Source organism: Mus caroli, chromosome 2 (assembly GCF_900094665.2).
Source record: "Mus caroli chromosome 2, CAROLI_EIJ_v1.1, whole genome shotgun sequence".
In the NCBI taxonomy this organism is placed as follows: Eukaryota; Metazoa; Chordata; class Mammalia; order Rodentia; family Muridae; genus Mus; species Mus caroli.
Genome location: NC_034571.1, coordinates 105,217,006 through 105,238,370, shown reverse-complemented (window position 1 = coordinate 105,238,370; position 21,365 = coordinate 105,217,006). Strand labels below are relative to the sequence as shown.

Here is a 21,365-nt window from a genome sequence, read left to right as displayed (position 1 = left end):
AAAAAAAAAAAAAAACGGGAGCTTAATCCGTGCTTGTAACCCCAGAAATACGGAGGCTGAAACGGAAGGATCTCTAACATCCAAGGTCCAAGGCCTACCTGGACAGTATTCTAAACAGTGAAACCCTTTTTTAAACCGAGAAACAAACAAACAAAAGCGTGGTGGGTGGGTGAGTGTGTTCGCGTGTGTTCGTGTTTCGTGTGTGTGGGGTGTGTGGGTGGGTGGGGGTGGGGGTGTTCGAGATTTTGCGGGGGTGGGAATATATAACAAACAGTTAATATTGGTATCTTCTGGCATAGAGGTCTTGGTACAGGGAATGAAAGGGAAGAGTGTTTGCTGATGTAGGGTTTATTTTACATAGCCTGGATTTTTGTTCGTTTTGTATAGGTTTTGATGTTATTGTTGTCGACTTTTAACACACACACACAGAATTTTAGTCCTTTTCACCCTCCCATCTCCCTTTCTTAACTCCCTTGGACTCCCCCTCAAAACTTTTCTTAATTTGACTTTTGAGTCATACTAAAATATTAATTTAAGATTTAAAAAGTAATTTAATGAAAAGACTTTATGGTAATTTTAAGGCAGGGGTTGTGCACTCAAGGGGCTAAGGTCAGAGAGTCTTAGATTTCAACCAAGGCTACATAGCCAGATTGTCTCAAAAATCCAAAAGGAACTGGAGATGTGACTCAGTGGTTAAGAATGCTCGACTCTCTTACAGAGGACCCATCTTCAGGTGCCAGCACCCACATAGAAACTCATAACTGGTTCTAACTCCAGTTCTAGAGGCTCTGACTCCCTCTTCTGGCTTCTGTGAGCATCAGGCATGCACCCAGCTGCACAGTCCTCCATCCAGGCAAACATTCATAACCATAAAACATAACTACATAAACCCTTTTAAAACTATTAAAACTAGGTTCTTTCTTTTCTTTTTCTTTTTTGTAAAGCTGAAGGTCTTTAATACCAGTTCTCAGGAGGTAGAGGCAGGCAGATCTTTGAGTTCCTAGCCAGCTAGGGCTAAAGAGTGAGCTCCTGTCTCAAAAATCAGTAATCAATTAATTAAAATCTTTTTTTTAATTTAGTAAAATCTTTCAGCAAATGGGGGGAAAAAAAAAGGCTGTGGCTTCCAGGAATTTCGGGAGTGTTGTGACGGGAGTGTTTGGGTATTACAGAGAGAATTTTTTTTTTTTCAGAGTTAGTCCCACTTTGTAGCCCAGACTTTTCTCAAACTCTTACCTCCTGGGTCCTAGGATTACAAGTGTGTGTGTTGGCTTTGCAGGAAGGTGGCGCTCAGCCCACAGCAGTTGAACTCTGCATCATCTGAGACACTTCAGTGCCAAGCGTTTAGTTTTGGTTTTTGTTTTTAATCTTCACTGTGCACTCAGAATTTGGCTCGGGAAATAGAGTCATCACTGAAACAAGCCCAAGGTCCACCCAAGGGTCTGTTGTTAATAGTAATCCAGCTGCAGAACTGGGCAAAGGGCGGAGCTTGGGATTAGGTGTATTGTTGAAGTGTGTATTGTTGAATAAGAAGCCAACAGTGAAAACTACAGTGTAATGTTGAGAATCTGGGAGACAATGTTCAAACTGTCCTAAAAGAGGACACCCAACAATCATGGTATCAAATTCACTGAGGGACTTTCTAATTTTTGCTTGCTTACAAAAACCCACAGAGTAAAATCTCCTCATTCTCACTACACAATATCCTTTCCCCTCCCCCACTACAGAATGCCTGAGTCCAAGATTCTAATTCTGTTTTGACCCAGTCTTTAGCCTCCCTTTCTTAGATATCATCTGTCGGAGCTAGGTTATTGCCTGGATCCTGGACTCAAGTGTTTCATTCTGGAGCCTTCCAGACTGTCACTGTTGGAGTACCTAAACCTCAGATTATGGCATCAGATGGAAGTAAGACCCATAGGGGTAGTGGAGTGTGCAGTTTCTGCCACCTGGGGTATCAAATTTGCCACTTTACCTAGGGACAAATCATTTAGGACACTCCATAGGGATCTGAGGAATTAGACCCCACACAGGCACCAGGGAGCCCAGGGAAATAGATTTTTACCATTAAGAATGGGGAGGTGCAGCTGGACGTGGTGGCACACATCTTTAATCCCAGCACTCTGGAGGCAGAGGCAGGCGGATTTCTGAGTTCGAGGCCAGCCTGGTCTACAAAGTGAGTTTCAGGACAGCCAGGGGTCCACAGAGAAACCCTGCCTCGAAAAACAAAACAAACAAACAAACAAAAAAGAATGGGGAGGTGCATCCTTGGAAATGAACCAAAGTATGTCTGAAGTAATACACTGAATATTGGGACTGGATACCAATTACCCAATTTGATTCCCAGGAAGAGGGACCACTTTGACATGCTTGCGGTGGAAACAGAGGCTTATGTGTTAGTGTAAGTGGCGTCGTCAAGGTTTCAGGAGAAGAGGCATGATCTGTGTCTTCTGGCCCACTCTAGGACGTCATGCGAAGTCAGGGTCAACTCTCTTGATCTTTCCAGGAAAAGCAGGCTGAAGGATGGAGAAGTGGGATGGGGCCAGGTCCATTAGCCTTACTCAGAAAGCTAAAACTCAGTGGGGTTATTCACTTATGAGCCAGTGAACGGGGCTAGAGATTTTATAAAATTGCTTGTTCCCAGGGCCTGATGGTTCCTTCTAACAGAGGTGGCTATTTGTCAGTTTAGGCAGCAGGCTCCTCTTCCTTTCTTTTTTCTTCCATTGTAATTTATTATGCATATATCTGGAATTTGGGAAGTCTAAGGTCAAGTTTCCATCTAGTTAGTGTTTTGGATAGGATATTTCCATAGACTTCCATTTCTGAGCACGTGTGTTCATACGTTCTCTCTCTCTCTCTCTCTCTCTCTCTCTCTCTCTCTCTCTCTCTGTGTGTGTGTGTGTGTGTGTGTGTGTGTGTGTGTGTGTGTGAATATTTGTTTATTGAAACTGAATCTGGGGCCTTGCATCTGCTAGGCCAGCATTCTGTGAGCCAAATCTGCAGCTCCCATTTCACCTTTTAGTTTGAGGCAAGGTCTCACTAAGTTTCTCAGGCTGCCCTTGAACTCCCTCTGTAACCCAGGCTGGCTTTGAACTTGTGATTGTCCTTCAGAGTGGTTGTATAAACCTGCATTTATTTTTTAAGTAAATGGTTTGTTTGTTTGTTTGTTTTTTTATTTGATTAGGGGCAATCTTCCTTGGTTTTCAGGCTGGAGGGGATAGGCTGTCTTAGCAACGATGAGATGCTCAGCTTTTCTCCCTATTGTAAAGCTCAGACCTTAGGAACATTTTCACTGCATGCAGAACTTGGTGGTATAAAGCTAGCCCTGTGGTGTAGGGTTCAGATGAGTGTGAACATTAGGTCGTTCCTATTTCATGTCTCCTTTATGGCCAGGAAGTGGAATCTGGGGGTACTGCTTTGTCAGTGGAATAATATTTTTTTTTAAGAAAAAAGGGAGAAGTGTTGCATGAAATCAGACCAAGTGGGCTTTGTCTGTACCATTAAAGTCATGCAGGATACAGGCAGGCCCTGTTTAAGGAAGCACATTTATAGCCCCTCTACCTGACCAGCATCCAGAGCTGGTCCCTGGCAGGAGCTGTGTTCTAGATTTCTTTCTTTCTTAGCTCCAGTCCAATGTTTTGTTCTTTGTGAGCCCTAAACTTCTACTATTAAGCAGCAGAACCATAAATAGTCTGTGCTGTCTTTTTTTTTTAAGATTTATTTATTTATTTATTTATTTTATGTATGTGAATACACCACCATTGCTCTCTTCAGACACACCAGAAGACTGCACCATTACAGATGGTTGTGATCCACCATGTGGTTGCTGGGAATTGAACTCTGGAAGAGTAGTCAGTGCTCTTAACTGCTGAGCCATCTCTCCAGACCCCATGTGTTGCCAAATTTCACCTTGTTATACTTGGCAACTGAAAGCACAGGAAACCTCCCTCCCTCCCTCCATGGTCCTCCCCTCACTTGATAATGAAGTTTCTGGGAACCCAGAATCTAGGCTGCTGTATTCTGTCCTGGGAATTGTGCTTGTGTGGCTAGAGACAGGAGCCCTAGAGCAGTTGGGATCGGGTGGCTTCCCTGTCTTGTGGAGTGAGTAGGGTTAGTAGATGTCCGTGTATGCTGAGTGGGACGACTTTTGGAGAAATGAGCTTATGAGTTCTAGAGTCATTGAGCATGCTCACAAACTGCATCTTCTGTTATTTGAGATTATTAGGAATAAGAGGCATAGGAAGAGGAGGAATGGGGTGGACCAGTGTTTGTGAAACTGCCTTTTTCTCAAGAGTCCCATGAACGCTTCTCGAGAATTCCCTGGAATTTTCCCTGCACTCAGCGTGCTTGCAGACTGCTTTTCCTGCAGAACAGGCATCAATCTTATTTCACATCTTCTTCATCTGCCTATGGAGCTGGCAAGGGAGGTCTTCAGGACTGTGTTGAGAGATGTTCTTAGCGGCAGGAATGGTGGCTTGAGCTTGTTCTTCCTGGAAGATGCAGGCCTGTGTGTCTCTTTGGAAGGGAGCAACTCCTCTAACCCACTACTAGCTCAAGGGTAAAGGACTGCTCCAGAGGTACCCATCCATGTCCCTTCCTTCACGCATTGGGAGTCATTGCTCTGACCCCATAGGGCCGAAAAGGAAGTCAAGTGGCCTAACTTCTCATTGTCTTCCTACTCCCTTCCCTTCTTTGTCTCAACAGCCTCTCCATTACCAGGACCAGATATGTCCATGAAACCTGGCGCTGGCCTGTCCCCTTTCAGTGCCCTTCCCTTTGCCCCACCTCCTCCTGTTCCACCAGATCAACCCCTCTGGGAGCCATCACCACAGCCCCCTATACCTCCTGTCTTCTCTCCAAGCAATCCTCTGCTCCTTTCTGCTTTCCCCAGCCCATTGTTGGTGACAGGAGAAGGAGGCCCTGGCCCCAGTGTGGCTGGAACTGGCCAGGTCATTGTCAAAGTCAAGACTGATGTGGGGCCAGCTGAGTCCTCTCAAACTCAGAACCTTATAGTTACTCAGACTGCCCTAAACTGGATTCCCTCAGGGGCTCCCTGTGGGAGCCAGGAGGGGCCTCCTCCTCCTCGGTATGTGACCTCCTCTAATGTGAAGACCATCCTGCCTGCTGTAGCTGTTGGAGTGAGCCAGGAGGGCCTTGCAGGACTTCCTCTGCAGGTCCTACCACCAGCTGCCCAACTGGCTCCCATTGTGCCCCTGGAAAAGCCCTGGCCAGGAACACAAGCAACAACCATGGAAGGAGGCCCCGTGGCTGCTCGGAAGCCCTCTCAAGGTGACCTTGCCTATGCTTCCAAGGGTGTTTATGAGAACTATCGTCGCTGGCAGCGCTACAAAGTCTTGGCCCGGACTCACCTATCCCAGAGTCCTGATGTAGAAGCTCTTTCATGCTTCCTTATGTAAGTGGGGGTATCCAAGGTTGACTTTTTTTCCTAGGGCTTTTAGGGAGGACTCTAGGATAGACACAGAAGTTTAAGTTACTCCAGAATTCTTGAAGGCAGTTGTGAGAGTGAGAAGACATTGTTAAGAGAATGAAAACAGTGCTACATTCTTCCTGGCTTATAAGAAACTGTTCAGGTGCGGTCTCTGAAAGAATACCTACAACTCTGTGAAGTCAGGCAAGCATTTTATGGTAATATTGAGAAGGCTGGGAGACTTCCTGTCATAAAACAGAAAGCAGAGATTGACATATAGGTCTCTGACTCCAAATGTCAGGGCCCTGCCTGCCTGCCTGCCCTCTGACACTGGGATGAGGTGGGCTGGGCCCTGACTCATTCCTGTGGGAATGGGGAAGATGGCGCTGGGTCAGGCAAAGGAAGACCTTAGTGTGTGTGCACCCTAGCTTACTCAGTGAAATGGGGAGAGGGGAAGCACAGTTGGCTCCACGCATACTAGGTGTGTGATCCAGAGCAGGATATTTAACACCTTTGCCCTCAGGTTCCTCCTCACAAAAGGGGGTAATTACACCTATCTCCAAGGGCTGATCAGAAGATTGGCAAAGTGCCAGGCATAGAAAATGAATCATTCAGATGGTCATTCTTTTATTAATACTATAAAAAGGCAACCTGAAAGGGAAAGGGAGCCCACAAAAGGCCAAAGTACCCCTCCTTTAGAGTTTGTGTATGTTTAGCCAAGACACCTGGAGTTACAGGCAGTCTTTTTTGTTTATATATTAGTTATTAGTCATCTGGGAAATTTTCTCTACTTCCCAACCGGACAGGGTAGTTCTCAGCTGCAGACCATTGAGCAAACACTCTCTCCTTTTTTTTTTTTTTTTAAACCAGACTTAAAAAAAAAAAAAGCATGCTCCCTTCCAGTGGGAGAGCTTCTTCATTTGGACTTTGGGTCATGATCAAGAGACATTCCCAAAGTCCTCCACAGATGCCATCTTACTGAGCTCCTGGTTTCTTGGGGTGGTTGTTGAGCTCTCTCTTGAGGCCTGGTGGCACAACTTTTAAATCTAGAGCCAGTATGAGCTCTCAAGGTTTGCATAGGACCCTGTTTGCTTCTGGCCAACTCCCGCTTTCCAAGCGTCAATGCTATGGGGAAGATCTTATGCCAGGCATGGTCAAAACTTTATACAGCAGCCATCTGGGAAGCTGATCCGATGCTCAGTCCTGGGATCCTGGCTTCTAAAATCCATGGGCAGGCAAGCTTTCCCAGGTGGCTCTGATAATAATGTTTAAGGACTTAGAAGCCGGAGAGGCTAACATGAAGCCCTTGCTTTAGTCTGCACCCTTGATTTCCTCTGGAGCTTTCCAGAAGTAATGGTCCAATATTCTATTTGAAAAATCTAGGATGGCATTCTGGAAAGAAAGAATGAAAATTGGGGCGGGGGCGGGGTGGGGGAACCAATCCCCAAACTATTATACATGTTTTAATTAGATGCTTATGTTGGGTTAGTTAAATAAGTCTTCGAAAAATCAAGAGGCTCTGGGCATCTCTCTCCCTCCCTCCCTCTCCCCCCTCCCCCCCCCCTCTGTACAGGGTTTTCCTGTGTAGCCCTGGCTGTCCTGTAACTAGCTCTGTAGAACAGGCTGGCCTCAAACTCACAGAGATCCACCTGCCTCTGCCTCCCAAGTGCTGGGACCAAAGGCATACACCATTACTGCTGCTGGGTTAATCCATTTTATAGTTACAATCCGGAGTGTTTCCTTTTTAGTGTTCAGTTAAGGCCAGCACTGAGAGAATTAAAGGTGGGCGTCCTTGCTGACTTCAGAAGGTCGGAAGGAGAATCATTTGATTTGTGTGATTTGCACATCTCAGTAGGAAGGGCAGCAAGAATGGTGAACAACGGGAGGGAAGGGAGGCTGTTCAGTCTGAAGGTCTTATTAAGATGGAACATGACAGGGCTTGAGGGACATACTAGATTTGGTGAGAGACAGGGGGATATGGACTGAGGTGGGCATCAGAACAGGTGCAGGGCACACTTTTACAATGTGTCTGACCTAATGGGGGTTTTAGCCCAGTGCTTCGTTCCCTGGCCCGACTGAAACCTACTATGACCTTGGAGGAGGGACTGCCGAGGGCTCTGCAGGAATGGGAGCGGACCAGCAACTTTGACCGGATGATCTTTTATGAGATGGCAGAGAAGTGAGTTTGATGAACCCTCATTCACCCTGCAGGGGTGGGGGAGTGGTCGAATACAGGGGCAGCGGAGACGGGCAGATGTCTGTAAGTGTCTGGGGCGGGGGGGGGTGTGTGTGTGTGTGTAACAAGAGCTTCAGCAAGGTAGCTTAGGTACCATAAGCCTGATCTTAGGACTCACATGGAGGAAGGAGAGAAGTGGCTCCCAGAGGCTGTCCTCTGAGGTCTACAATACACATTGTACACACACACACATACACACACGATACAAATAAATAAATAAATAAATAAATAAATGGAATACATTTTAAAATAGAATAAAGTAGTGCCACAGGGGGAGGGCTGTAGGTCAGATGAGGGTCTCCTGGACCCTTCCTGTTTCTACCACCTGAGCTCTGGGGTTACTCTATCCTGTCTGTTCTTGAAAGCTTCCTTGCCTCCAGGTCTTGAGCTGTATGTGAGCTTTTATCTTGAAGGGGTTAGCATAGGATTGAACCCAGGGCCTCTAAAAATCCCATGCTGAGAAAACCTCATCATGAAGGTTCTTGAGCTCGCCAGATGGCACGTGGCTATTGATCTGGAACTTCACAAGCACTTTTCCTTTCATGGTTTGCTTTGTTTATGTTTTTAAAAATAGTACAGGAAACACGTTCTCCCCCAATCCAGGGAGGGACCAAGTCTGGAAGAGGTTGGAGAGAAGAAACAGGGGACTCTGGGTATCCAGTATACCCAGAGTGGTCTCCTGACTCATTATTCCCCATTTCTACAGGATAGCCATGTCTTAAAAAGTAACTTTGGCTGGTTGTGATGTTGTGAGTCGGCACACATGGCCCCGGGGCTGACATGGGAGTACTATTTGAGGCCAGGAGTTCAAAGCCAGCCTGGGCAACATAGTGAGAATCCTTAGCACAGCAACTGGGGAAGAAATCATTTCCTCCAAGTATATCTTTTTTTTTCCTCTGAATCTGAACCGTTGGTTCCCTGGACTTACCCTTGAGGACCTGTTCCAGCCTTTGCACTCTGGTGGGCTCTGCTTCCGCCATCATTTTCAGTTGTAGAAAGGGGCAGATGAGGCCATCAGGAACATCCCTTTAGAGTGTCCCTCTAGACCATTACATGGGCCATGCTTATATATGGATTCACCAGGTTTATATAAAGTAGCAATCAGGGCACTGGGTGAGATTGATAGGCAGCAGAAGTAAAGGGTATCACTTTGTCCTGGAGAGTTATCCAAACTGTATACCACCAGTTTCTTTATTTAGCTTCTTGAATAACCATTGAAGGTGAAGGGACAATAGAATGGCATTTCTCAGAACTGTCATTAGGCTACTACCTACCTGTGAGCAGCTTACCCTGACTGACCCAACTTCAACAGTCTTGAGCCAAAATGAGGGTGCTTGGTTTCTTGGCCATGTGTGGATGCTGCCTGGCATCTGTGTTACTGATGGACTGGGTTCTCCTTATTACAGACTGTACTTTTTTTTTTTAAATGTGAATTAATTGTTTTTCCATTTTATGTACCTTGGTGTTTTGCCTGCATGTATGTCTGTGTGAGAGTGTCAGATCTTACAGTTACAGACAACTGTGAGCTGCCATGTGCGTGCAGGGATTTGAATCACTGAGCCATCTCTCCAGCTCTGCCCAGTCCTTCTTTACTCTTGCAGGTTCATGGAGTTTGAGGCTGAGGAAGAAACGCAGATACAGACTGCACAGTTGATGAATGGCTCCCCGGGTCTGTCCCCTATAGCCCCTTTGAAACTTGATCCTCCAGGGTCCATGGTCCCTGAGGCTTGCCAGCAGCCAGGTAAGGCCACCCACAGTGCAGATGAGGATTAACAAACTCTGCTTTTGCTTCTGTCTGTCTTTCCTGGGAGTGACATTGTTATAAACCAAATGCAATGCCCCCTAGGAAGCTGGGGTGTGGGCTCCTTTTGTCTTGAAGTAGCTATTGATCTTGGCCAAGTAAACTAACTACTCTCTCATCTGGATTATGCATGAGTCCCTATCCTTTATCAGATATGGTGTTGGATCAGATGGTTTCTTGGAATGTCAAGGTGTGTGGAAAGGTTTCTAACAGTGTTTTATCTCACACCCCCTCCAGTTTTTTATGTTTTCTCCCCTAAAAGCTCAATCCCATTCTGGAACCATTTCTTGAACCCAAATTTCTTCCCTTCCAAGTATTGCTGGGAAGTAGATACCAAGGCTTCTTCCCCACTCTCTACCTCTTCTCTCAGTGTACATCCCTAAGAAGGCAGCCTCTAAGACTCGGGCTCCTCGGCGGCGGCAACGCAAACCTCAAAGGCCTCCCGTTCCCGAGGCACCCAAAGAGATCCCACCTGAAGCTGTGCAAGAATATTTTGACATCATGGAAGGGCTGATGGGAAGCTACGTGGACACTGGGAAGACAGAAGAGGAGGAAGAGGGGCAACAGGAAGGTGCAGAGATGTATCCCGATCCAAGTCTTCTGAGCTACATTGATGAACTCTGTTCTCAGGAAGTCTTTGTCTCCAAGGTGAGCTAGGTCTACAGTGGCTAATTTCTGATATTTGGGGGCGAGGCACTATCAGGCATCCGCTCTCTGGGGTTCTGCATGTGGTAGGAGCCTCCATTCTATAATTTTGAATACATATCTATGAGTTGGATACTGTGGGGCACCAGCCATCTGGGGTTCTGTGTAAGTCAGTAGGCGCCATTCTATAATTTGGAAATAGGTATACAGGTAGGTAGCTGATGGTAGGGACTACCACACATTTTTGTAACACTCCACGTTTTTTCACTCCAGCGTGAAAGTTTGTCTCTATGGGCCATGGGCCTCATAGATTTGTCTCTAGAGCACCTGGGCTTACAGATCACTCCATGTCAAGATTTACACCACTCTTCTTTCTGTTCCCCAGGTCGAGGCGGTCATTCACCCTCAGTTTCTGGCAGATCTGCTGTCTCCAGAAGAGCAGAGAGATCCTTTGTCTTTACTTGAGGAACTAGAGCAAGAAGAAGGACTGACTCTTGCCCAGGTAAACTTGGGAGGCAAAGAACACAGGCAAAGGATCCTGGCTGATTTTGTATAACCCTTTGTCATCCTGATACTGTTTTTTAGACAGTTTAGGTTTGGGCTTTGGGTCATATGAGGGCATAGAAATCAGCAGTTGACTAACACAAGGATAACCTTCACACAGTGCACAAAAGCATTCTGCCTACAGTCTAAAACAAGTAGGTAGGGAACGAGGAAAGGCTCACAGCTCTAACGCAGAGAGAGCTACAGTATCTATCTTTGACACCATCACTTAAAACGCTTGCTTTTCTTCCCCACACTATCTACCATCTCCTATCACCCACTCAGCCACCTCTTCTCCTAACCATGTATAGAACTGGCATTTGTCCATTCCCTTCCAGCTGGTCCAGAAACGACTCTTGGCCTTGGAGGAGGAAGATGCACAGACACCTCCAAGTTGCAGCGGAGCTCAGTCAGACTCAAGTCCTTCTGTTTCTGATGAAGATGAAGACGGGGGTCAAAGGCGTCGGCCCTCACCTGGGCTTCAGGGGGCTGCGGGCATTGTTCGCATTGGAAAATCTGCTTCTCCAGGCAAGCAGGCAAGAGAAATACATGGTGGGCAGGAACAAACACTGGGTGGTCCAAGGGGGATTCACAAGGATGGAAATAGTCTGCCATCCCCTAGCAGCTGGGACTTACAGCTAGAGCTCACAGCTTCACAGGGAATGCCAGTACCCTTGGGTATGGAGAGAAAAGTGTCTGGGAAGGCTATAAAACAGCTATCTGCAACTCAGGATGGCCGCCTGGGAAGTACTGGGTCCTCTGGGTACTACCCAGTAGCAGATAGGAATCCAGAGATTTTATCTTCTTGTTGGCAAGAAGATCCCCAGCACATGAGAGCCCCCAATTTTGATGTTGGACTTACAGAGCCAGTTCCTCTGCAAGGACTTGGGTTAGAAAAACAGGCTTTGACATTGCAGATAGGAAAGCAGATCGGGGGAGCTGGGATACTTACTCAAGGAAGAGAACAACCTTCAGTGGTTTCCCAGAAGGGCTCTTCAAGGGCCGTGTGGGGAGAAAACAGAGGTCCTGACATGCTTCAGAGTTACAGTCAAAACCATTCCCCTGGAGCAGCTGGCAACCTAGACAGGGTTTCTCTCAGCCCAGAACTGTGGCTAAGCAGTGACATGAGTGCTGTAGGTTTAGAGGTTCCCTTACAAATTGAGACTGTCATAGACAGCATCCAAGATGAGGCATGCAGAAGAGAGGAGCAGGCACTGAGTTCTAGAAACAGTGCTTCTCCAGGTCCTAGAAAAAACACAGTGCCCAAGGATATGGGGAACAGTGTGATTCCCTCTGGAGGCCCAGATACAACAGCTGTCCCAGAAAAGAGAAGCCCCTGCAGCTTGCCAGGATCTTTGATGGCCAGTGGTCCAGGTTTGAGGTCCAAAGAAAAAATTTCCAAAGAAAATCAAGCTCTGAGCCCTAAAACCATACAGAATCCTAGTGATCTGTGGGCTGAAGCTTGCTCCCCACTGCTGCCAACACTTGTCTCTTCCACACTGGGGTCTTCCAAAGACACCCTGATACCCATATGCCAAGGCAATCTTCTTATCATTAGGACCCAGGATGCCTCCTCTCTTGCCCAGACTAGCCAAAAGGCAGAGAGCAGAGGTAATCTACTTTTTCCTCGGTTGGAAAACATAGATCAGGTCACCATACTAGATGTTAAAGATGACAGTGGCCCCCAAACAGGGGTCAGCAAGGATTCCTGCTCATCAAATTTTAATTCTTATAACCTCCAAGGAGAGGGCAGGGAAGATACTGTTTCCTCCAAACCCACCGACCTTGTTCCTTTACAAGACAATCAAGAATCCTATACACATGAGACAACCAAATTGACAAATGGCCAGGGCCGGGGAAGTACTTCCCCAAGGTGGGCAGCCAGGGATGCTTATATTTTGAGAGAAACCCCTATTAAAGAAAAATGCACCTCAGCAGATAGAGCCAAAAGAAGAGAGACAGAGAAGGAGGAAGAAGACGAAGAGCTCTCCAACTTCTCCTACCTTTTGGCTTCAAAACTCAGCCTCTCTTCAGGAGGGTTTCCCCTTAGTACTCGTCAGGCCTCTGGAGGTCAGGGAATTGTGAAAACATCCCGACACTCTACTGAGGTAGATGACCTTGGCCAGCCTTCACCCCCTCCCAAGTCTGGGAAGCAAGCCCTAGTTGGGAGTCCAGCTACTGTTGTAGAGAGAGACCAGCAAGGAGCTCAGTTTAATGGTTCTGGGCAGAATCCCCTTGCTCTGGGAATGGCCCAGCTCCCACAGCCTCGGAAAAGGCGGCGTGACGGTCTTGTCACCAGCAAAAGGAAGAAACGTCGTCGTAGCCAGTAGGATGCAGAGGGCCACCCTGCTCCACCTAGCAGCACCCAAAGGTGGGTGCCCCAGAGTTTATTTTGCTGCTGCTGCACCCCGTGGAGAAGCAGTCTCAGCCCAATGCTGTTTTTGTTGTTGTGCCAGAAGCTAGAGAGCCTGGGGCAGGTCAGACCAGCTAGGTCGCAGAGGTCTTGTTAGTGGGAAGCAATGGGAAAAGTTGGCTTTCGGAAGTTATATGGAGAAATAAAGATTGTTTTTGGTTGGAAAATGCTGTGCTCTTTGGTGTGAGCATCCTGACTGTGACATAGAGCAAAGCACTTCTAACAAAGGCAGGTTCTGTGGACCCAGTGACTACACTGCTAACCTTATTTATCTTGGTTCCCCTGTAGTGTTTTGCTAAGAATCACTTTCATGACCAGATAGATAGGTTCCAAAACAGGAGTCCCTAAAGGTTCACTCCCTCTTTCCCAAGACTGAGTCTTGTCTGGATAGCCTATTGTCTGCCTCCTTTAAGTCTGTTGGGGAGGGGGGATTCTTTTTGTAGGTCAGATCTCATTTCCTAAATCTACTTTATTCTACGTTTTGTGTGTCAAGACATGGAGCACCTTGGGTGCTGGGAGAGCAAGGTTGGAGGAGGGGGGACTTTCCTTCCTTTTAAGGGCTGGGCAGGAAGGGCTTCTATGTTCCTCAGCTCTGACTACCATAGGGGAAGCGCCATGTGGTTGGCGTGACTTGGGGGAGGCTCGTTTCCTGACACAGGTCCCTGCCCCGAGCATGGGCGATGGAATGAACTCTCAGTGGGACTGTTAAATATGGAATGGTAGGAAGCTATATTTTCATCTTTAATGAGGGCAGAACGGGAGGGAACAGGCTGACAGGCTCATGAAGAAGTCAATTAGGATGTGCATATTTAGTAGGTGATAACAGGGGGGCACATACAAAAATCAAAGCATGATTTCCATAGAGGAAACACCCCAGTCCGCTTGTGAATGAGAGAATTCAGGTATGGCCAAGAGCAATCTTTGGAGTTTTTTTGGAAATTCCAATGAAAATCTGACAACCAACCATTCATCTCTTTCCTTCACAACTAATGACTCCACCCTCTGGACCAAGCTTCAGGCTTTTTTTTTATTAGATATATATTTATATTTATATATAAAATAGTCTTTTACAAAAAGACCCCACCAAACAAAAAATGAAAAAAAAAAAAAAGATAACCAAAAAAAAAAAATCAAACAGGAGCAGAGGTGGGGTTGAGGCATAGGGTAGGCCTCTGACGCCGTCCTGAGAGCAGGGCTGGGTTTGAGCTGAGGAAAGAGTGGGAGGCTGAGGCGCTCAGTCACCCTTCTGCTTGGGGGCCTGCACAGTCCCGTTGGCCAGGGCAGTGGGGCTGCTGGGGGATGAGGCATTTGGTATCTGGGAGGTGCTTCGAGGCTTGTGTGGGGGGCGTAGGTAGGCGCTGAAAAGCTTGCCGTACAGAGGGTCATGGAGGGAGAAGTTCTGGAACTGACCTGGACAGGAGGAGTGGGAAATGGGAAAGTTATACCACTTGAGAGTGAGGAGAGAGGACACCCCTCCCTTCTCTTTCCTCAGAACCCAGCCCTGCTAGTCTGTTTGCCTTCTCAAATATAGCTTGCCTCCTCTCAGAGGTTCCGATCCCTGACACTGGCCACTAGCCCTCTTTCTCAGCCCAGCTCAGTGCTCAAATCATATCCTGGTGCTGACCGTAAACCCCTCACCCCACCCCACCCCCCCAGCACCTGCACAGGGCAAAGAAGGCAGTGACTCACAGAGGGAGAGGCCCTGGCTGCATCCAGGCTGGCACAGCTCGGCATGCAAAGTCGTGGCAGCGGGGCGGGGTGAACCCAGCAACAGGTGCAGGATGGTGCTGAAGCCGTCTTTGTACAGCAGACGGTCAGATCCTTCTGCCTGCTCTTCAGCAAAGAGCTTGGCGGGGGGGGGGGGGTTGGGGTAGAAGAGAGAGATGGGGAAGGGGGGGCCATCAAGTTCTCTCCTTCAGACAGTGCCTCACATTGCCCAGGAAGCTGGTCTGATGCACTGCTCTGTTTCTAAGAGTGCTGCACGTAAAGCCTTCTTGAATCTCTAGTACCTGATCTTTCAGGACAAGTGTAGAACAGCTAGCTTCTGCCTTCTGTTCCCAGGTAGGCCTTGGTGGGAGACTCTGGACAGAGGCAGTTTTAGGAAGTGTAGCACTGAGGAGGGCCCTGAGCTTGCATTATTGAAGAGCTAACTGGGAACAGTACAATATACTGCCCTCCTGGGATGAAGCTGTGGGGTCAAGCGTCTCAGCATCTGTCCCATGGTCCCTCAAAGGTACCTCAAAGGCCAGGCGAGTCAGCTCCTCCAGGCTCCTGCCCCCGTCCAGGGCCGCTAGCGCTAGGGCCACGTTTCGGAAGTCAACCAAACCCTTGGCATCCTGGAGGGTGAAAAACCAGAGCAATGTGGGGACTGGGCATCTTCCTCCTGCCCTCTGCACTCCGGCTTCTGTTCAGCAGGCTTAAAGATGATGCTCATGATCACTGTGCTCAGAACTGACTGGCAAACTCCCCAGGACTCCTGTGCTGCCTTCCACCATCGCTTACTGCCATAAGCTATGCCAAGCTATGCCAAGCTATGCTGTGACCAAGCCCTCCCACAGAGATCTAGGAATGTCAGGGGATCCCCCAGGAATTCTGAAGTTACCACCCACTCTGATATACCCAAGGGAGCAATCCCAGGTTCCAACCCCGACAAACTGGTTTTCCTCTGACTCAACCTATGTGGTAGAACTGGTCCAACAGACTTGGGGGCCACTGGTCTAACTTTTTTTTTTTTTTTAAATACTAAAAATCTAAACAGGATAGATGTTATGTCTGTGGGGGATATGTTGGCTGATGGTCTTCCTCAATTTAAGAAATCCAAACAGCTCAAAACTTAAAATTTTTAATTACTTTAAAACTTTTAGCCGGGCGGTGGTGGCGCATGCCTTTAGTCCCAGCACTTGGGAGGCAGAGGCTGGCGGATTTCTGAGTTCAGGGCCAGCCTGGTCTATAGAGTGAGTTCCAGGACAGCCAGGGCTACACAGAGAAACCCTGTTTCAAAAAACCAAAAAACCAAAACAAACAAACAAACAAACAAAAAACCCAAAACCCAAAACCTTTTAGAAAGGTGTAACTACATCACCTAGGCTGGCCTTAAACTTACGATCCCTTGCTTCTGTTCCCTTAGTGTTGAGGGAACACTAAGACCCATTAGCACAGAAAGGGCCCTTGTGAGTGGTATAAAGAGCACCTGCCTAGTATAAAAACTTGAGTGTATTCTTAATACACACAGACAAAAACTAGAATTGTGAATTGACAGGATACTTGGGTTCCATTTCCGGAAATACAGTTTGCCAAAAATAATCACTCGGACATCATCCCTGGATCTTGAGCTCCTTGGCTCTCAGGGCAAGCCGTCCATTTTGCCCTGGGTTCTAGTCCATTACCTGCTGGAAGTAGCTGAAGGCACCAGCCACTGTCTGAGGATCCGAGAGCTGTAACTGTTGGGCAAAGGCCTCTTGGCTGATCATTCGACTCCGGCCTGGCTCTGCCCCCATGTCCACAAAGCCAGGGGACAGCCTACGACGGAATCGTGACAGCAGAGTCGACTCAGTTTCTTTTCTTTTTGGATACGCCATGCCCAGCCTTACCCCCAGCACTAGGCTCCGGTGCAGGCTCAGCTGCTGTCTGTCCCCTGAGGCCCTGTACTAAGGACTGAATGTAGCACAGCCCTTCTTCCTCCCTTATTTCCCCTCCCGGGTACAGTGCTTATTATATCCTCACCTTCAAGGGTAACTTACCCAGCCTTCTGTAGCACCTTTCCCAGCTCCCAGAGCTGTGGTTCCAACGCTACCTTCAGCTGGCCCACCACAATCACAGGCAAGCTCCCTACAAACTCACATTCAGTGGCTGGAATGCCCAGGGCCCTTCAGGACAAGGAAGGATGGAGATCAAGAGAAGGCGGCAGGAGACGTTCCTAAGGTTTCATTACACTGTTAGACTGGCATGGTCAGTTTCCTTTGTCTTTTTCTCTCCTTGATCTCGGCTGTCTCTCAGCCCTTCCCCATTATCCCTCAAAACCTCCTGCACCTCCTTGTGGTTCCTCAGCTCAGCAGAACTGCTCCAGGAAATACTTGGTGGGACAGCAGGAAGTAACTTGTAATATACTCACTGTGCCATGACTCTCTGGACGTTGTTGGCATAAAGGGTGGGGTCCTTACTCTCCTCCGGGCTGGGCTGATAGACAGGGAGGAACTGAAATACAGACATGGCTCTCATCAGGACCTGAAAGCATGCATGGTCACTACTCTTATTTTCCCCAATCCCACTAAGGGGTTTGTACCTCTACATCCACGATGCTGCAGGGCTGAGAGGCGGTGAGCCAGAGAACTTTGAGTCTAAGAGAGGAGAGATGGGTGTTTACCGCTGTTTAATGATGAGCTGCTCCTCTTGAGCAAGGCAGTGGGACGTTCTCCCAGTGATGGGGGGGTGGGAGGAATGGGAACCCTAGCTCCAGTTAGCCAGGAGGTTGTGAGAAGGGCCAGAAAGGTAATGGGTGGGACAAAAGCTGCAGTAAACACTCCAAGGAGAAGCCTGGGCGCTGAGGCAATGGGAAGAGGCATCCCTAGTGGTCTGGGTTCTCTAGCAAGGACCACTGAGTTCAGAACCAGCCACCAACTAACTCCCTCCCCTCCCCCAAACCCACAAACAAGAAACACTGGACAGTAAATAAGGAACTGTAATTATAGCAGGAGTGACTTAGGTGGGAGGCCTAGAAACACTGCCAAGTAATATGGGGAGGTCAGAGGGCAATCTCTGCTGGAGTTCTCTCAGTCCTACACTGTAGGTCATTCACCTCTTTGATTAGAGACTGGACCAGAAATGCTCTGGTGGACCCGACTCCCCACCCTAACCCCTGTAACCCTAGCACTCACACGCCGGGGCCCCTCCATGCCCAGCTGGTGGTGTCCTGTGGGAAAAGCAGAAGGGGGGGGGGGCAGAGGTCACTTCTCTTCTTGGAAACCAGCCAATCTCCTTCAGCAGACCCCAACCTCACCTCATGCTTCACCCCAGATGCGTATCTTTAACACCCCACCAGCAGTTTCCACTTATGTCCACTCAGGAGGGATTCCTAATTCCCTGCGTCCACCATTTCCTTTCACCCAGACTCACCAGACTGTTGGGGTATCGGATGAGGACGGGCTGCACGGGCACCCCTGCGATGAAGGCTCCTATATCCCATTTCCACCCCCACCCCCCAAGGCAGAAGTTAGTACACGGAGGTAGCTACCTGGCATGAGGGGCTGGGACAAATCCCAAATGCCATGTGGCTTTGCTCTACCAAGAATTTCCTCTCTGACTCACCTTGTCAGAGAGGTGGGAGGCTCCCTGTCACTGTTACCAGGTACCCTTCCCTCTACTTTGTGAGGTACTCCTCCACAAAGCTGAAGCTCCACCCCCCACCCCCCACCTCACCTCCCACTGTCGTTTCACTCACCTGGTTTGAACTTCAGCAGAGCCTTCTTGTTGGAACAGGTGCCTTCAGGAAAAAATAGTACCTGGGTGAAAAAACAAAACAAAAACAAAAAACCCAAAGCACAGAGTGAAGTGGGGAGGAAAGAGCAACCATTCGGGCACGTGAGGCAGAGCTTCAAGATATCTTTTACCCACCTGAGGCCACTTGCCTCCTGAGGTAGCCCGCCTTCTGACCTCCTCAACCACTCTGCGCCGAGAGGCGGGGTCATGCCGGGAGACTAGGATGGCTTGATTAAATCGAAGGAGTGCTGGGTTGGGAAGGTTAAGAGGAGGAGTCACTTGGTTCTGACCCTGAGGCACTGACATCTGGCAGCTTCAGTTTCCTCAACAGTGCAAGATATTTCAACCATCCATTTATTGCTACAATCTATGTATGTAGGCTGTCTTTTTAGCACCTTGTCTCTAACCTCAGCCCTGAGTCTTGAGATCAGGTGACAAATGGAATGGTGTTCCCTTACATTTATCTGCCAACAGACAGGTGCCCCTCTTGACTGTCCTCTACGCTGGGAGCCAGTGTTTCCATGTCTGATTTTGGGGGAGGGGGGCCCAGGGTTGCCATCCCCCCTCCCCATGCGCTCTTGAACTCTCTCACCTCCAATGACAGGCACAGAAAGATTCTCAGCTCGAGACACAACCTTGGGCAGGTCACAGGGTAGCAGGACAATTGGGTCAAAGAAAGTTGAGTGGGGGGCAGCAACCAGGACAGGGGCTTCGAGGCGAGAGGCCCTTTGACCCCGAACACGGATCCGAAGGAAGCCAAGCAGGAAAAATAGCAGGCGGCTCAGACCAAGAACCCCGTTGTGGCATACAGTCCTGCCGAGGTAAGGCTGGGAGTCAGCGGGAGAGGCTGGGAAAGCAGGATACCCCTCTTTCCCCTCAAAACACACTGGCCATCGAGCTCAAGTACTTTGGACATGTCACTTAGAAGTGAGGTCCTAAGGACCACATCTGGGCTTGGCTGTTAGCTCAAGTGACAAGTTCCAGACGCTGGTGTGTGTGTGTGTGGGGGGGGGGGGGGGGGGGGATGGAGCAGAGCATCGAAGCCGGTGAGAAATGGTCTTAGGAGTTGGGTCCCACTTACTTCCTCCATCCTGTAATTGGTTCCTGAAGCTGCTCTTCAGTGAGACCTGCTACTTGGAGCCACGCGAAGGGCCAGAGGAGAAAGAGGACAATAAAAGCTAGAAGTACTCGGATTGGGGCCAGCAGTACCCCCAGGAGGCAGAACTGCAGAAGGGCAGGAGAAAATGTCCCTTAGGCCTGGGAAAGGCTCATTCCACAGCCACCATCTCCTATAAGGACTGACCCAGGGGCAAATAGTTAACACCTTGTAGGTGATAGGGTAGAGGCACAGGGGATCCACATGGGATGAAGATGCTAGAGGCCGGGAGGACAAAGGATCAATACCACTAGGTGCCTTGTTTTCTCTCAGGTGACCCCCTCCCCCTACAAAGGTTACTGTCATAACGCATCTGGTACTTGGAATGGATTGTTAGGATTTAATGGACTGGGAGGGGGTGGCCCAAGCATTTAATCCCAGCACTCAGGAGGTAGAGTCTGGTGGATCTCTGTGAGTTCCAGGCCAGTCTGCTCTACAGAACAAGTTCTAGGACAGCCTGGGCTACACAGGGCAATACTTCCCCGCCCCCCCATCCCCCCAAAGAGAAAAGAGGAAATGCAGGGAAGGTGTCCAGCACTGTGTTTGATGTAGGTTAGAGATAGTTCTTCCCAACATCCCATCCCATTCCATAAATAGCTCCTATGTCAAACAAACCCTGTGCAGGGCTTTCAACACTTTGGGCCCAAGGAGCAGATGGCTGGAAACACAGAGATCCACTTTTCAAGCCTCGGGTCAATCAATCCCTAGCCTAGTACTGCAGAACAGCAATCCTTCGGTAACCCTCAGCCCTATTCCGCAAGGTAAGGGTTGCCAAGTGCCAGGGTGACTCCAGGGGCTTCCTTAGGATGGAGCAGGTAAATAAACCTAGCCCCCCGGGGGCGGGCCTCTCGGGAGGTGATCACAACAGAAACCTTGGACACTTCCTCCCCACTCCACCTCCTGGCTCCCCTAGGGTGGTGCGTCCCTCTACTTCCTGTAGCTAACCCCCCTCCCAGCCTCCCTGCCCCCACCAGTAGGTGCTGCAGTGACCGGGGTGGCGGAAAGAGGTGTTGGAAGGGCACAAGGACGCAGTCTCTGGGTCCAAACCGTTTAAGTCGAAGCCCCGATCGCTGAGCACGCCCCTGCCCCCACCCTGGGCTTTCCGTAGCCCTCAGCTCCATCCTAGCCCGTCAACCTCCGTAGGATGTAATCCGCATTCCCCAGTGTCCTCCATCTCTCCTATCCTTGGGTCTCCTTCAGTGCTCCCTCTCCCACTCATTTATTTCTTCCTCACTTGTGAGCTCGTCTATCGCCTAAGCTGGAGTCCTCACCAAGGCTCCTCACCTACCCACCCCCAGCCGCCCCCACGTGCGCGCCCCCTAACTCCCTCCCCACAAGCTTCCCATCCGCCTCCTCTGGCACCCCCTTGCCCATCTCATCACTGGGTTTCCTCATTCCAACCAGTCTTCCACACGTCCCCTGCCCACACCTTACCTTAACCCTCTGGAGGCCGGAGAGGTGTAACTCATGCACGAACGGATTTGGGGACGCAGAGGACCCAGAGGTGGGATCGAGGGGGGCCCAGGCCCCAGGACTTCCCTGGCTCATGGTGGGAGAAGGTCGAGCGAGGGCCGCGACCCCCCGCTCCCGGCCCGGGCCCCGCTCCCGGTCCGGCTCTGCAGAGCAGCGCTGCTCGTGCGGCAGAGGCAGCGGCGGCGCTCTGGTCCCAGCCCC

At 49.2% G+C, this 21,365-nt stretch overlaps 2 protein-coding genes across 2 annotated transcripts; one reads left to right on the top strand and one right to left on the bottom strand.

Moving 5' to 3' along the window:
• The first annotated feature begins 1,776 nt into the window (after positions 1-1,776).
• Positions 1,777-13,223, top strand: Nutm1 (NUT midline carcinoma family member 1). The gene is made up of 7 exons (XM_021154976.1): positions 1,777-1,902; positions 4,699-5,407; positions 7,473-7,601; positions 9,260-9,399; positions 9,830-10,107; positions 10,490-10,606; positions 10,986-13,223. Exons 1-7 carry the CDS (start codon positions 1,887-1,889, stop codon positions 12,975-12,977), a joined length of 3,381 nt encoding a protein of 1,126 aa, XP_021010635.1. The 5' UTR covers positions 1,777-1,886; the 3' UTR covers positions 12,978-13,223.
• An 845-nt stretch (positions 13,224-14,068) lies between these two features.
• Lpcat4 (lysophosphatidylcholine acyltransferase 4) lies at positions 14,069-21,365 on the bottom strand. The gene is made up of 14 exons (XM_021152938.1): positions 21,126-21,365; positions 19,617-19,759; positions 19,128-19,348; positions 18,671-18,783; positions 18,498-18,558; positions 18,173-18,231; positions 17,935-17,969; positions 17,343-17,397; positions 17,172-17,254; positions 16,801-16,926; positions 16,447-16,579; positions 15,298-15,396; positions 14,750-14,906; positions 14,069-14,470 (listed from the first exon to the last, which is right to left on the bottom strand). The coding sequence occupies exons 1-14, from the start codon at positions 21,237-21,239 to the stop codon at positions 14,295-14,297; spliced, it is 1,575 nt and encodes a 524-aa protein (XP_021008597.1). The 5' UTR covers positions 21,240-21,365; the 3' UTR covers positions 14,069-14,294.